General features: G+C 46.9%; 1 protein-coding gene across 2 annotated transcripts; it reads right to left on the bottom strand.

Annotated features, from left to right (window-relative positions):
• Positions 1–186: 186 nt before the first annotated feature.
• Bpifa3 (BPI fold containing family A member 3) lies at positions 187–8,024 on the bottom strand. 2 transcript variants are annotated; one of them, XM_028889010.2, is made up of 7 exons: positions 7,680–8,024; positions 5,153–5,303; positions 3,221–3,328; positions 2,331–2,480; positions 1,322–1,406; positions 888–951; positions 187–415 (listed from the first exon to the last, which is right to left on the bottom strand). In XM_028889010.2, exons 1-7 carry the CDS (start codon positions 7,804–7,806, stop codon positions 381–383), a joined length of 720 nt encoding a protein of 239 aa, XP_028744843.1. In that variant the 5' UTR covers positions 7,807–8,024; the 3' UTR covers positions 187–380. The 2 variants fall into 2 exon arrangements, with proteins under 2 accessions (XP_028744843.1, XP_028744844.1); XM_028889011.2 differs by having other exon boundaries at positions 187–410.
• Positions 8,025–16,763: the final 8,739 nt, after the last annotated feature.

Below are 16,763 nucleotides of genomic sequence, written 5' to 3'. Positions count from 1 at the left end.
TAGATGAGCAAATGAGAAGTGAGACACCTCTGGCCTTTCCCTGCTTTGAGCAAGGTCCCTGGCTGCAAACAGCAGGCTTGAGTGGGTATTCCCACCATTACTGGGCCGATGAGCCAGTCAGGGATGTTTGCACAAAAGCTCAAGGCAGGGTGGGGTTAGGGGGTGGTGGTATCCTTCAGGCGGGGCTAGTGTATCCTTCAGAGTTAGAGTTTATTGTTGGAGAGGACAGGATGTCTTGGAACCTGGGAGTCCTGTTTCCAGGGGACAGCAGAAGACCAACATTAAGAGAGACTTAAGGTCTCAACCGGAACTATCTCCTTCTGACCAATGGCAGGCAGCGGGAGGCCCCTCGAGCCTGGCGCCCAAGAGGTTTGACTGATTCAGGCTTGACCAAGATTATGAGCAGCCACCTGTTCTGAAAGGAGAAGGGGAGTCTTGGTTGCTAGGTGACCTTTCTAATCCCCAGGTCCACAGAGAAGGGAGTGTTTTCCCATCCATCCTCCAAGGGCTGGGGCCAGGAGCATTCCCATCACTTGCTCAGAATGACATCCCCTGATGGATGACTTCCTGCCCTCCATTCCCAAGACTGTGAACTCCATCCGGGCAGGGGCTGAACCAGTCTACCTATCTCTGGAGCAGGAATAGTCTTGAGTTTAGATAGGGGTGTCCTTCCTACTGGACTTACAAAGCTCTTGGGGGAAGCTAGAATCTCTGGTGTGGTGACTTGGTAGGGTACAGCCTCATTGGCAGGGGTTCCTTCTAGTTTTTTAGGGGGACATTACAATTGAGTCCCTATAATGCATTCTTACAGCACATGAGAGTTACGGCTCCTCCCTTAGTACCTACCAATACCAATGAAGCCTCCCAGGGTGGACCCCGACACTCACCCACAAGGCCTTTCAACAACTTCACATCCAGCTGTCGGAGGATCTCGGCGATCAGAGGACACACCTAGATCCCCAACACAGAGACAGAGTCAGCCAGGGATAGGAAGGAACTGAGGTCTCTGAGGCAAAGAGCCCCAGGACCACTGGATTCCAGCAGAACCCAGTCAACCCCTAGGAGCCATGCACAGCACACCCATGCCCTGCCTCCTGAAGCCCCACAATTCTGAGGTGGGGACTTCAACTGCCTGTGCTACACATGAGGACATGGGCACTTAGGGTGGCTGTCCCTTGCTTGTGGAAACAAATCTGATGGGGTTTGCTGTCAGGTTCCAAAACCTAGGGTTAGAAGTGCTCTGCTAAATTACCCAGATGCATGCCTTGATGGTCAGACGCACGGATGCCTGTGGGGCAGATGGCACTCACGGACACCTTACCTGACTTTCTACTAGGTTCGGGATAACTTTCCCCAGGCTTTCTCGGATGTTGTGGAGAAAATGTTTCATCTTGGGTGGGACTGCCCTGGGAAAAGAGGTGGGAATTCAGGACAGAATGCATCAGTCCAGGCTACACTGATGCTGGGAGGGAAGTGCTGAACGCACCCTCCCACTCTGCATCCTAGCTTGGCCTTCTAGGGAGGTAATTCTTGTCAGCCATAGTCAGTGGGGACCCAGAGAGGTGATGTGACATGGCCAAGGTCACACAGAGCGTAAGTGCCGAGTCTTATCAGGACACGGCAGGATAGCGCTAGAGTTCATGGTCTTCCTCTACCATGTCAATGTCTGCTACAGTCTAAGTTGGCACCACACATCTGATGTCTACATGGCAGGCATGAAGAATGTCGTGGTTCAGTACTCGGGAATTACAGAGAGAAATCAGCACACCCCTCCCAGTGGTGTGTTGAGTTGGACAGTTGGTTGGTCAGTCCCCATGCAACTCGTGTGCCTGTCTTGTTCACCCTGGTGTCTCTAAGCATTAGGCTGGGTGCCTGGCACTAGGAGCCTCTTGAGAAATACTTGGGGATATCTTCGTGAGGTACTTAAAAAGGCCAGAAAGGCATTCTAGAAGAGCTATCACTGTGTGCAGGCATGGGGTGTGAAGAGGAGTAACTGTTAGTGGAGGGTAAAGGGCCACAGACCTGGACCGAGATGAGGACACAGGACTCAAGAGGCTTTTCTGAATTTGTTATTCCCCTTAAAGGCTTTGGAGCGGGAACGGGGGGGGGGGGGGAGGAGCAGAGTTCGGCATTAGGAACTTATTTCTGTGGTGGGCAGAGAATGGGTAGGGTCAGGGAACACAGCGGGGGAGGCTTCTGGGAGGGGGACACAGGAGGAGCAAGTCCCGATGAAGGGATGAAGTCTGCTTTGGACTCATGAGGACATTTGGGGATACGAAGCCACAGCTGCTCATGAGTCGGGGCTGCCCCAGAAAGGCGGAAGGCCTTACTCAGTGGACATAGATGAATCCTCACTGCTGGGCTCCATGTGGCATCTGCCCATCACCAGCTCCCTCCGGCCAAACTCATCTTTCTCCAGCCAGGACTCTGAAGCAAGGCCCATGCGGGCATGCGTTTTGATGATATTCGAATTGAAGGGCCTGTGGCAAGAGAGGAGGGGGCAGAAGGGATGGAGTAGGAGGAGGTGGGGGAAGCCAGCAAGAAGAGCAGCAAAGCCAGGCACCACCCACTGTCTTCTCAACAACCGTGTCTGCTAAACCCTAGGTTAGTGAGTAAGGAGAAAACAGCCATTGACCGTAGGGACCTCTGTGCTTGTTTTTCTTTTTCTGGTGCTAGAAATGGAATGCAAAGCCTGGGCGTGTTAAACGTGGGCTCCACCATTGAACCCACTACCACACTCCCTCCCCACTCCCAGCTTGGAGTGATGTTTGGAAGTTGCTTCAGGAGGTCAGTTTAGGAGTCTTTGGACATTCAAGAGTTGAGGGTAAGCTGCTATTTTAAGAGCTTTTCCCTGTGGCTGCATCTCCTGGCTCCCTTCCAGGAAGTCCGAGCAGGACGGCAATGAGCAGAGGGAGAGGAGGAGCGGCCCCTCTCCTTTTCTTTCATCGGACCCAGGTGATGATGTCACATGGGCCTGAATGAGCAAATGACCCCTTCGCTATGAGTGTCGTGTTTGCTGCAACAGAAGAAACCAAGGTTCAGGGAAGAGTGACTCATCCCAGGTCACAGTGAGTTAGCGCAGTGGGTCAGGATTTGAGTTCAGGTTTGAGTCCCCTAATCTGGTTTTTCTAGTCTGCCACCCCACCCCACCCTGAGCTCCCAGGTCCCCGAGAAGTCGGAACTGTGCCCTAGAGATTCTGCTTTGCTGGGTAGGACTCACAGTTGGAATTCAATGTCAAATTTCAGCGTGATGTTTGCGGAGAACCACTCTTTAGGGAAAGCCATCTGGATCCCATCACAGTCCAGCTGCACATTGGTGATGTTGATGCTACCCATGGAAAAAGCAGAGGCCCCACAAAGGTGAGGGATGGCAAGTCAGAAGCAAGGCCAGCCTGGACTGCAGGGAGGAGCAGGTGGTCACGCTGGGGATCAGAGCTTGGTGCAGATGCTCTGACAGCCTGAGTGGCCAGCTGTCCCAGGGCTCCTGAAGCATTCCCCCACAGCTGCGGATTGTGCATTCCAGAGCCAGATGTTGACAGGCTGGATCCTCACTCCCAGGACCCTGGGCCACTACTCAGACCAAGGCTCCCTTCGTAATAGCCCTATCATCTGTTTGGGACAGCTTCCACAGGGAAGCTCCTTGGCTTTCCCACACACTATACCCCCATGTTTTTGGGTATATTGCTACTTGCAAATCACCTTGGCCTACTTGCAACATATATGAGTTCAACCACCTCTGTTGCTTATATCATCTCTTCCTGAAGATGCTTCAGTTCCTTCCTGGGCTCCCTGTTGCAATCTTGGCCTCTCTGTAGACTATTCTCCATGAGGCAGCCTGGGTAGCCTGTATACAGCCTCTTTCCCCCTGGTTCCTCCCTACTCTTGTCATAATATACAAACTGTACACCATGGACATGGACCTGCAGGGTCTATACACAGTTGCCTTGTGGCACTGTTTTCCCCACCTCTACCACCCACCCTTTGCTGAGCCTGACATGTGGGGTGCTCTCTCGTCTTCAGACACACCCGTCTCTTTCCTACCTCCGGGCCTTTGCACCTACAGCCTCTTCTTCCTCCACCACTCTCCCATATCCCCCATGTTACTGGCCCTCTTCTCTGCATTCCAGGGTCGCTTCTCAGACAGGTCCTGATCAGCCTCCTCACTCCCACCCCTCACCTTGCTAAATTTGTTTTTGTGGTATGTCTCTTCAATCACCTGGAATTAGTTATTGCTCTCTGAGGCCCATTTCACTGGGATGCAAGCTCCCCAAAGGTAAAGGTCATAGGTCTTGTTCATAGCTCTATTTTCAATGTGATTTGCACACAATAGATGGTTGATGATAATTGTAACATTTGTTAAAGGAATGACTAAAAAGGGTGCTTTTGGTTGCATGTTTTACAGGAAAACCCTCCTGGTGACTACCGTTGCTCATTCAGATGGAGAAAAATAAGGAGTTCGGGTCAAGAGGAGGTGCTCGGGAACAGAGCAGGCAGAAGAACGGCACTGCCAGGGCAGAATGGAGCCCTGGGAAATAGAAGGTTCAAGGGAGCAGTCTCAGTGGGTGTGGGTAGGATGTACCCAGTACTGTCATGGGAACCCCAGCTACCAAGAGTTACATGTCCCCTGTATTCACTGCAGAGGTTCTGTGCAGGCCTGTCAGAGTCCCCAGCATCTCCAGCAGTGGGACCATCACTGTGACTGTTTCTCTGCTGAGGGCCCAAGGTTTGTGGGCAGTGTAGTCCACTGCTCATGCAGAGCCACAAAGCTATGCCCCACTTGAGTGGAGATTCAGGTGTCCGGTTGCAGCCCCGGTCTCGTTTGATAACCCAGGTGTTTATCCAGGCTCTGTTCTGTGTCTGTTTTACAGGTGAGTTTAGAATGGCCAAGCCATTTCCCCAAAGTTGGAGGCAAAGGTGGGCTTTAAGTGCAGACATTCTGCTTCTGAGCTGTTATTGCTAATTGCCCTGATGTGCCACCTCCCCAAACAGCTCCTGACAGTGGCCTCAAGCTTGCTCTCATCTTGGGTTTTGTGTCTTGCCTTCCTTGAGTCTGAATGCCTTCCTTCTTCAGAAGCCTTGTTCTCTGTTTTGTCCTCTGACCCAGAGGTCTGTAGAGTGCCCCCAGAGTCTGGAGTGGGATTCAGGGTCTCACCTGATCTCTTGCTGCTGCTGGAAGTTCATGCCACCAACCAGCCAGCCCACCATCCCTGGGGCTGCCATCCCTGAGACATTCAGACGGTCCAGGAGCCGCATGCTCTGGATCCGGCCTTCAGCATTGTGCTTCAGGAGGCCCTGTGCAATAACTGGAAATGGAGAAGGGATGATGATGTTTATATTGCTGTGTAAGAGTTGGGTATGGAGAAAACAGGCCTGGTGTGAGCCCAGGATATCCTTCTGTTGAGCACTTATGTCTCCAAGTCTCCCACAGAGAAGAAATGGACCCATTTTAAGAAGTAGAAACTGTGGCTGAAGATCTCTCCCAGTTGTACCAAAAAAAAAAAAAAAAAAACCCACCAGCTAGGATTATAATAAGAAAATCACTTACTCTGCAGCAAAAACTATACATTCTCGAGGGATCAACTTGAGAAACTATGCATAAAACTTTCATAGGATTTTATGGGGCATAGAGTAAAATCTGATTAATAACACACTAAACCTATGGACAGGGTCTCCCATTGTGAAAGTATTTCTTTCTTCTAAATATACAGGCAGATTCAATGTGGGTATGATCAGATGTCCAGATGAAGGCTAAGAGAGGAACTCAACACACTTGAAAATTCATGTGGAAGAATAAAAAGTTTGTCAGAAAAAGCAGTGTTCCACAAAGACACAATAACTAAAGTGTTATGTTACAGAGACAGGTCTGTAAGCAGGTGGAGTTCAAAGAGAAGTCCTTGTGTTGGGAATTTGGCCATTTAGTTGATGGTCTCGGAAACCAACTCATGTAGGCAGAAATGGTGCTGGCTCTTCACTTTCCATGCACAGATGCACACAGAAATAAATGTCCATCATGTGGATTAACACTGTCAGCGTGGAAGGTAAAACTAGGACACTGTTGAAAGAGACAGCTAGATTAATTCTGGGATGTGATGAGATCTTAAGACTCCAAAGACAAACTATATAATGAGATATTGGTGAATTTGAAATTATTCCTGTTCAGCAAAGTGTAACACAAATCTTAAAAAGTCTACAAATAGATGCCATTTGGGAGGAATATTGCCCATCTTCTGCTCTATCTGCAGATTCAATCAACCATGGATTGGAAATATTTGGAAAAAATTACTCGTGTTCTGAACATGCCCAGTCTTTCTTCTTGCCATTATTCACTGAATGAGCCATAATAGTTATTTACATGTCATTTGCATTGTCCAAAGTCTTATGAGTAATATAGAGATGGTTTCAAGTATGAGGAAGGATTTGCATCAGGTCTGTGCAAACACTGCACCATTTTATGTAAAAGGTTTGAGCATCCAAAGATTCTAGGATCCAAGGGGGAACCCAGAACCAACCCCCGTGGGTACCTAGGGACAGCTGTATTTGATATAGTGCCTTCAAGGTAGTAAATACATTTAAATGAAGTCATAGGGTTGGCCCTAATCTGATAGGACTGGTATCTTTGGAAGAGGAAGACATCAGGTATATCCTTCTCTGAAAGGCTATGAGAGGGTTCCGTTCATAAGCCAGCAAGAGAGATCCCTCCCCAGGCGCCATACCTGTTGGCACCTTAAACTTGAACTTCCAGCTGCCAGAACTATGTAAAAAAAATAGCCATCTGTTGTTTGGCTCCACTGCCACCACCCCAGCCCCACCCCACCTATGGCATCTTGCATTGGCAACACTGGTTGATAGAGGTGGATACCTTCCAGTGGTGGGGAGAATGGCAGACAGATATGTTCTCTTATAACTGGAGTGAGTGTACACCAGCACAGCCATTTAGAGAGGACTCCAACCGTTTAAATTAAATAGTGTGTACATCTGTTCTGGATCTATCTATCCAGGAGTCCTCCCACATGTTCTAGTAGGGACCTGTCCAAGGATACTCATCTCAGTGTTGCTTCCAGCAATGGGAAGATACAGACAGTGACAGTCCTGAGGGAGCGCCAATTAGATGGAGGTAATGAAATGTAGGGGCTCCTCTGCAGCAGCCAATGCAACTGAGCTGCCAGGAGTAGAGCGGGGAGAGAAAAGCAGAGCAAGCGATGAGCCAGGGCCATACAAAGTAAAACATCTCCTGCAAAGGACACAGATGTGGTTTGTTGTTTTGGGACAGAGTCTCACAATATAAGACCAGGCTGGCCTCAAACTCAGAGATTTGCCCATTTAAAGGCATGCACCACCATGCCCAGCCCGATACAGACACAGATACACATACTAAGTATATGGTAGTTCCTGACAAGGTCTGTAAGGGAATGGGAATGAGGATAAAGGAGAAAGAGAAAATGGCATAAAACAAGAGACTGTATGCTACAAATAGGAAAAATTTAACTCAGTCTCTATACTTAAGATACAAGGGAAAAATAAATAAGCAAGTAAATAAATAACTAAACAAATAAATAATAAGTAAATGAATCAATTAGCTGAGAGGCTGGCCCAAGGTGGTCCAGCAGTCAGTGGTGGGGCCCAGGTTGTGCCCTCTCCACACTCTACAGACAGCAGGGCATGCCCAGGGGTAAGCTCACTTCTTGCTAGGATGGACCTTCCATCCTTGTGGGCCGTAGTCAGTCCAGGCCAAGGCTGCTTGAGCAGGGCCGAGGGCAAGGCTAGCAACCCCAAGAGGAGGACCAGGAACCTCCAGAGTGGATGCATCTCAGGAGCTGGCACCTGAGTCTGCAGGTGTTAGTGAGGGTCCAGCAGGGCCCAGGCAGCTGGCTGTGAGTATGGCCACCCAGATGGGTGGGCTTACGGCTTTCTTCAGGCGGGTGGCTCCACGGCTGCCCCCAGCATGCTGTGGGAGGTGTTGCAAATGGCTCTGGCAGCTGCACCCAGGGCTGGCTCACATGGCCAGCAGATGCCAGAGGCCAGGGCTGCAGAGGCAAGCCTGGTTGCTTGGAGACACTCACCAGAGGTACTGTTGGGTCATCCAGCAGGAGTCCTCTCCCTGGTCCTGGCACAAGCTGCATGTTGATGATGCTTCAGTGAGTGAGGATAACCAGCCCAGCATTGTCCAATTGCAATAGAACTTTTTTATTTTTTTTTATTTTGGGGGAAGGGGGTCTCCAGAATTTATTCATCTCCTAGCTGCAAGGCTGTATCCCCTGAACCCCATCTCCTCAGCTATCTCCCCCTGTAACATGCCCTGTTCTACTCTGTTTCTGTGCTTTCTACTTTTTTAGATCCTGCTTTCAAGTGGGCTCACACAGCATTTGTCTTTCAACATCTGGCTTGTCACACATAGCAGAATAGTCTCCTGGTTTATTCACGTCATCATAAATGGTGGCACTTTCTTCTTTGTGAAGGCTTAATAATCTTCCATTCACCCACTGATAAACATTGAAGTCAGTGTGAACACTGCCTCAGTGAACATAGGAGGACAGGTGTTTCTCTGATGTGGATTTTTATTTCCCCTATAGACCCAGAAATGGGATTGCTAGATCATAGACAGTTATTTAATTTCTTTGAGGTTTTATTGTTTTCCATATGACCAATTTACATTCCCATCAGCAATACAAATGGGATCACTTAATGTTCTCTCCAACATTTGACATCTCTCAACTTTGTTTTTTAAAATATAATATTTTGTTTATTCTTTGAGTATTTCTTATACTTTTACAGCATATTTTGATCATATCTATCCTTCCCTCTCTTCCAGCTTCCTCCAGGCCCCATAACACATCTCCCTTCAGTTAGTGCTGCCCATATGCACAAGAGTGTGGGACCATCCACTAGACCATGGGTAACCTACCAGCAGCCACATAACCCAAAGCAAAAGGACTCTCCTTCTTAGAAGCCATCAGTTATCTCAGCTAAGGACAGGTCCTCGTGAACCCCTCCACTCACTGCGCTGACCTTTTGGCTGATTTGGTCTTTGTGCAGGTGAGCAAGCTGCTGTGAGCTCATGAGCACAAGGGCCATGCTGTGTCCAGAAGACTGCATTTCATGGCATTCCTCCTCATCTTCTGGCTCTTACATCCTTTCCCCCTTTTGCAATGTTCTCAGCCTAGGGGAAGGGTAGACATGGAGGCCTCACTTCAAGATGACCACACACAGTGACTTTCAGCACTTCAACAAGCTATAAGTCTCCGTGTTAACCGCTGCCCACTGCAAAGGGCTTCTCTGAATGAGGCAAAGAGTATTACTAATCTATGGGTGTAAACAAATGTTTAGAAGGCAGTTTGAGAATATGTCTATTTAGCAAAAACAATAGTAACATGTTTCCCTAGGATCTATGGCTACCTCAGCTATGGGCTTTTGGCAAGGTTTACAGTTGTAGGTGTGAATTACCTCCTGTGGACAGGTATCAAATCCATTCAGAAAGTGATTAGTTCTTTCCATAACAGTCATATTGTTATTGCACCAGGAGGCACATCTTGCCTGATGCGTTGATACTGTAGCCTGAAGGGCCCAGTACTGGACACTATCATTGCTGTACACCCCCACCCAGATAACTAACTACCACATAGCACTTCCAGTACTTTTAAAGCTAGGCAACTGGAAAAAAGTTTCTTGATCATCTCCAGATTGATCTATGTCCTACAACCAAGTGCATGATGTCTTCGAGTTATAGGTAAGCATAGAAAGGGGTGGGTGTCATCATGGTGCCTTCATATATGGATTATTGCACTTCGTTCTTATTTTCTCCTCCCTCCTCCCCACTGCTCTGCTCCATGCCTCCTGCCATTGCTTCCTGCTTTCTTAGCTCCTGTATTCCATTGCTCCTTATATTCCTCACTTCTCTTAAGATAGCTTTCTCTGCTTCCATGATCTTCTTTCTAGTTTTGTAATCCTCCACACATACATTGACACACACATGTAATTTTAAATCTAGTTTTACACATAAGAGAAAGCATGTGATATTTGTCTTTCTAAGTCCGATTATTTCACTTAACATAATAATTTCTAGTTCCATCTATTTTCATACAAATGTCATGATTCCATTCTTCTTTACAACTGCTTACACTTCAGTTGTAGAATGTAACACATTTTTTTTTTTTTTATCCATTCATCTGGTGACAGACCTCTAAGCTGGTTCTATTTTTTTTTTTTTTTTTGACTATTGTGAGTAGGGCAGCTATAAACACAAATATGCAAGATTATCTGTTGTATGTTGACTTAGTGTTATTCAGGTAGTGAGTATTATTCAGGGTAGTGGTATAGCTGACTCATTTGGTAGGTCTATTTTTCTTTTTTGAGGAAAGTTTATACTGATTTCCATAGTGGCTGCTTCTTATAGTCAGTGTTCTATTGCTTGAAGAGATACCATGACCAAGGCAACTTATGAAAGAAAGCATTTAACTGGGGCTGGCTTGCAGTTTCAGAGGTTTAGTCCATTATCATCAAGGTGGGAAGCATGGCAGCACACAGACAGACATGGTGCTGAAGAGGCAGCTGAGAGTTCTACGTCCAGATCTGAAGGTAGCAGGATGGTGGAGGCACTGGGCCTGGCTTGGACTTTTGAAACCTCAAAGCCCAACCCCCAGTGACACACTTCCTCCAACAAGGACATACCTCCTAATCCTTTTTAAGTAGCACCACTCCCTGATGACTAAGAATTCAAACATATGAACCTAGGGGACCATTCTTATTCAAAGCACCATGCTGCCCTAGTTTACATCTCACTATGAATGTATCACTTCACCTCTTCCTCACAGTCCATGCACTGTTGTCATTGTGTTCTCAGTGGTAACCATTCTCTGTGGGGTGATAAGGAATCTCAGCCCAGTTTTGATTTATGAGATGACTCTAGATGTTGAACACTTTTCCTAGTGCGCATTAGCTGTTTGCATTTCTTCTTTTGAGAATCATCTTTTCAATTCATTAGTTCATCTATTGATGGGAATTTTTTGTTTGTTTTTTTGTTTTGTTTTCCAAGATAAGGTTTCTCTGTGTAGCCTTGGCTGTCCTGGAGTTCATTCTGTGGGCCAGGTTGGCTTCAAACTCAGAGATCCACCTGCCACCACCGCCTGATGATTGGATTTTTTTTTTTTTGATGTTCAATTTTTGCAGTTCTTTGCAAATCCTAGATATTAATTCACCATCTGGTTGGTATGTAGTGATTTTTCTCCCCAGCTCCATGGGTTGTGTTTTTGCTCTGATGATGGTTTCCTTTGCTGTGTGAAAGCTTTTTAATTATACATAATCCTATTTTCCAATTATTGGGATTATTTCCTGTGCTATCAGTGTGCTGTTCAATAAGTCCTTATCTATGAATATATTTTGAAATGCCTTCCCTGTGTTTTTCTCTATTAGCTTCAAAGTTTTGGGTCTTGTATTAAGGTATTTGATCAATTTTTAAATAATATTTTTGCAGGGTGAAAGAGAGGGATCTAGTTTCATTCTTTTTTTTTTTTTTTTTTGAGACATGATCTTTCTATTATGTATCCCTGGCTGTCCTGGAACTCACTGATCCTGTAGACCAGGCTGGCCTTGAACTCACAGAGATCCACCTATCTCTGCTTCCCAAGTGATGGATTAAAGGCGTGCGCCACCATGTCTAGCTTACTTTCATTCTTCTACATGTGGCAATTCGTCTTCCTCAACATTTGTTAACCATTTGTTAAAGAGGCTTAGGTCATACTTTCTTGAAGGCATGATGAACATTAATCTGGACCAACACACATACTTTCCTGAAAGAATTTACTAATGAGATTAAGTGCCAATGGCATTTTGAGTGACTAACTGAACAGATGAGAAGATGTCCCTGGTACTCAGTTTAAGACACAGTGGCAAGACACTTAAGACAAACAAAAGGAGTGGGGTTTGTTGCTGCTTCTGTTTTCCGAGGTCTCAGTCCCTGACTGGTTGGCCTGGTTGCTTTGGAAACTACAGTGGGGTACTCTATTATGGGGGAGCACATGACAGAGGAAAGTGTTTACCAGATGGCAGCCAGGAAGCAAGGACAGCTGTTCATCCTCGTAACAAACCCCTTATTTCAGTCACTGTTCTATTGCTGTGAAGAGACACCATAACCAAGGCAACTCTTAGGAAAAAAGGCATTTACCTGGAGGGTTGCTTACAGTTTCACAGGTTTAGTCCATTTTCATCATGGTGGAGAGTATGGCAGTATGCAGACAGGTGGAGGAGCAGTAGCTGAGAGCTTTACATCCTGATCTATAGGCAGAGGGAGAGAGAGAGACCCTGGACTTGGCATGGGCTTTTGAAATGTCAAAGCCCACCCCAGTGATACCCTTCCTCCAACAAAGCCACACTCCCTAATCCTTTTAATTCTTTCAAATAGTGCCACTCCACAGTGACTGAGCATTCAAATATATGACCCTGTGGGGGCCATTCTTATTCAAACCACCACACCTTCCCTTGAAACCCAGTAATTACGAGTCCATTAAAGGCTCCATCCATTAGTGAGGTGAAAGGCCACCTGATTCAGTTATCTGCTAGCCCCTCTTCCTCTGAGTACTGTGGCACTAGGGACCAGGCCTTCAAAATTATGAGCTTTGGGAAATATTTAAGCTCAAACCATATGCATTGTCTCTTATCTTCCCTAAATTTTGAGGGAAGGGCATGTGTTTAATTAGTCCTGTGTCTGTAGTACCTACCACATTTGCCACAGAGTAGTTACTAAAGATGCTTGCTAAATGAATGATTGGATCGATGAGTGGGTGGGTAGCTGGCTGATGGATGGGTGGATGGTGGAAGGATGGATGAACTTCATTTTTCTGGGTAAGATTCAGAAGAGGAACAGAGAGGCTGGAAGTAGAAGCACTAGGATTTCCTTGTAGCCCTAGTATGTGTGTAGGTCAGAGAATTCAGATCACATCCTGCCTTCATTGTCTCAAAAGTGGTCCCTAGTTTCCCCTGAAGTCCCAGTTGCAGCCTTCAAGCTGCATCTGACTCCTCTGTCAGCTCCTTCTATCCACTCATCAGGAGATCCTGGCTACATTTCCACAGTCTTGCTACCTTAGGCCACCCACCACTTTGCCTTGAGCCATTGCAAAGATTCCTGACTGGTCCTCAGCTTCTGTACTGCCACTTAACAATCCTCTTCTGCACAATTGTTAATCAGACCATGCCACATCTTTGCTTGAAGTTCTGCTACTGCACACAACAAGAAAGTCTGTGCGCACACCCCCACCCAAGGCCTAGCAGGGTCCTTGCACTCTCTCTGGCTTTCCATCCTATCCTAGCCAACAAGCTTCAGGGATCTACCCATTTCCCACAGCCTCAGCTGAAGCACCTGGTTTTTACATGGGTACGGGGGATCCAAATTCGGGTCCTCATGTTTGTCAGTATGCGCTTTTCTGATGAAGCCGTCTCTCTAACCTTCTTCCTCAAAGGAATTGCTACTGTCTGCGTGCACTCCCTGACACATGGGGGCTGGGCCAGGTCAGGTGATGGAGAACAGATCTCACAGAAGCACTAGCCCATCCTGGGATTGCACACTCCGGTTTTGCAAGAGATCGTATTGAGAACTTTAGCTCAGGGTGTTGGCATTGCACTATTTGAGATCCTTTCTCACAGTTCATGCCCCTCTTGAGGATGTTTGCAGAATATCGATTACTTCCCAGTGTACTCTGGTGCCCTTCCTGGCCTTATGTAAGCAGTTAGAATTTCATTATTTTTGTCAAGAAAAGTTGAGCAGGGTGGGCACCACTGAGGGACAGACTTGGTGCTCTGGCTCTTAGGTGTCATTGCCTCAGGTGGGGAAAGGTGGTGGCTGGGATGCTGTCTGTCCTATCTTCTTGTAACTGTAGTTCTCAGGCCTTAAAGTCTCATGACATGATAATGTGGAGATTGTCGTGTCACAGACCTTGGGCATTTAACAGGAACATAATTGGAGGGAGGAGAGGGCCGTGTTCAGGGTGGCTGCTGCTTTTGGACCCAGCTGTGTGCAGAATGACATGCAGCTGAGAGTATGTGCTTCACAGTCATGAAGACACGATTCAACTCCGGCCTCTGCCCCTTGGCTCAGGGAATAGAGGACCACAGTGCAGATGTCAGAGGTGGATGAGCATGGAAGGGAGTGTGCACACAGACTTTCATCTCCTGCATCTTTATCAGTATCTGAGACTCAGCTTCCTCATCTGCAGGCCAGAACAGCATAATAAATGATAGGAAGTGTGGGTGTCCCAAGATAGTGCCAGAGACATGGGAAATAAGTGGCATATAAATGACTATCATTAATGAGAACACAACTTCTTGGGTGGAGGTAGTAAAGTCATTGAGTGCTGTTTTCAGCATTCTGGAGAGAGGCCAGGTAGGGTCTTTGTCCTCATGGAGCTTGCTCACATGGAGACTGACAGTCTTCAAAATTCACCGCAGCTGGGTGGGGTTGGAAGTGTGGCCTGTCTGGGAAGGAGGTTGGAATGAGGAGGGATGGGACAGGGGAGGAGAGACCTATTCAGTGAGGGTGTCAGGGAAAGACTTCTCTGGTGACATGAATTGGACCTGAGATCCATAGGAAGACCACAAGTTGGCTGACCAGTGTAACATTGCATTCTGGTTGCTCTAAGACAAGATGGTGTGGATGTTTTTCATAAGTGATTCCCTAGAGGGCGCTGCTGTTATGGTAGGGTTCAATCCTCTCACCTAGTCTGCTCTCTGTACCACTCCACCTTACATGAGTGAAAGAACTGGGAGGCAGAGAAATCAACTCAAGCTTCCAGCCAGGCCCTGACCAGACTGCTGCCTAAGTGGGCTCTCCCTTCTCTAGAACTGCCCAAGATGCCAGCTCCTTCAGAGGCTGGCACACCTGGAGAACAGTTGACCTAACACAGGCACACTTATCCAGCATTCTGAGTAGCTTTCTTCAGCACCGACATTTTATTCTTATTTTTTTTAAGGAGGGGTGGCATTTTGAAAATATGATGACTACTTTAGTTTATCTTAAAAAAAAAAAAAGTTTAAAATGTGGCTCCTGGTACCAGAATTATTCTGGACTCTCTAAGGCTGCCCTTTGACTTAATGCCAAAAATTTGCCTAGGGAGGTTGGCTTCTTAGCAGTTTGACTAGGATAAAATTGATTCTCTCTCTCTCTCTCTCTCTCTCTCTCTCTCTCTCTCTCTCTCTCTCTCTCTCTCTCTCTGTGTATATGTATGTAGGTGCACATACTCTTCTTTGTGCATCCACCTGTATGTCTGAGAAGGTCAGAGACTGATGGGTTGTATCTTCCACTCCTCTCTACCTTGTGTTCTGAGATCGTCTCTCCCTGAACCTGGAGCTCTGTCACTGACAGCAAGACTATTTGGCGAGCAATCTTCAAGGATTCCACTGCCTCTACCTTCTCACTGCTAAGATTATGGGCACATGCTACCATGCCCAGCTTCTATGTGGGTACTGGAGAACCACAGCCCATGAGCCAACCCTCTGGCAGGCACCAGGCCTGGCTCTAAGAAGAGACACTCTACCTCCTCATGGCAATCAAATAAGATGAAAGCAACAATGAATGAAGTGACTACCAGTTGTCCTATGTGAGGAAAGTGCAGTGAGAAGAGCAGAGAGGTCTGGGCTATGGGAATGGAGATGGCGTCCTCTGCTTTGCAGAAGCTTATTAATTCTGTGTATCCCCATTTGTAATTTCCACATAACATCCTTGTCTAGGCCTGTATCTGGAAGTGTTTGCCAAGCTTCACTTTAGTGGTTTCACAGTTTCATATCCTTACTTTAAGGTATTTGATTTACTTTGGATAGATTTTTGTGCAGGGTGAGAGAAGGGGATCCAGTTTCATTCTTCTACACATGGATCTCCAGTGTTTCCAGCACTATTAGATAGAAAGGATGTTTTTTCCCCTCCCATGTGTGTTTTTCTCTCTTTTTCATTTTGTCTTTCTGTTGTATTTCCAATGTATGATTTTTAACACCTTTTGCCAGAGATTAGGTGGCTCTAACTGTGGGTTTATTTCTGAGTTCTTCATTCCATTTGTTCCCTTGGTCTTTATGTCTGTCTGTATTTTTTTTGTGTATGTATGTGTGTGTGTGTGTGCCAGCTTCATGCTGTTTTGATTACTATGGATCTGTTATATAATTTGATATCAAGTACCAGGGTAGCTGCTGTTGTGAATTATTGTGCAGGGGTGCCCCCCAAGAGTATCCCGCTTGTGCAGAAAAACATGCTGGCATGCTGGGCAGATGCAGTGGCAGCCAAGACACAGTAACTCACATGAGACACAGTCACTCAACCCTGGCTCTGCATCTATGTGGAGAGAGTTCATTAGAAAGGTAGAAAGATAGAAAAAGAGAGAAAGAGAGGAGAAGGAAAGTGGAGGTGTGCACACCTTATGTCAGGGAAGGGGGAAAAGGCAGAAGAGAGAGAGGAAGGAGCAGAGTTTTTCCTTAAAATGAGGCTTTTACATCAGGATGCAGGTGGCCCCCAAGGGGCGGGACTTCAAGGGGATGGGTCAGAATATTAACATTCCTCTGTTTTGATAAAAAGAGGTGAGTTATGGGAGCAGTGGGGGAGCAAGGGTGCTGCATTCTCAAGGCTACTTCAAGCTGACAAGGGGCCAAGTGGGGAGGGGGAAGCCAGGAGTCACACACAGCAGGAAGCAGGAGTGAGGAAGCATAGTTAGCTGTCAGCCTGGAAATCTCAGATGTGGAGACCTCAGGCGGTGTTCCTTGAGGTTGCTAGGAGAAAAAATAGATTGTTACCATTG

The sequence above is a fragment of the Peromyscus leucopus genome, chromosome 4 (genome assembly GCF_004664715.2).
Source record: "Peromyscus leucopus breed LL Stock chromosome 4, UCI_PerLeu_2.1, whole genome shotgun sequence".
NCBI lineage: Eukaryota > Metazoa > Chordata > Mammalia > Rodentia > Cricetidae > Peromyscus > Peromyscus leucopus.
Note: the sequence above shows the minus strand (reverse complement) of the source record. Positions and strands in the feature narration are given on the sequence as shown.

Coding starts and splice junctions, on each gene's coding strand:
- Bpifa3 (XM_028889010.2), bottom strand. CDS start 7,806: ATGCATCCACTCTGGAGGTTCCTGGTCCTCCTCTTGGGGTTGCTAGCC. Junction 2,481..3,220: donor TTTGACATTGAATTCCAACT/GTGAGTCCTACC, acceptor CTCTTGCCACAG/GCCCTTCAATTCGAATATCA. Junction 1,407..2,330: donor GATTCATCTATGTCCACTGA/GTAAGGCCTTCC, acceptor CTCTTTTCCCAG/GGCAGTCCCACCCAAGATGA.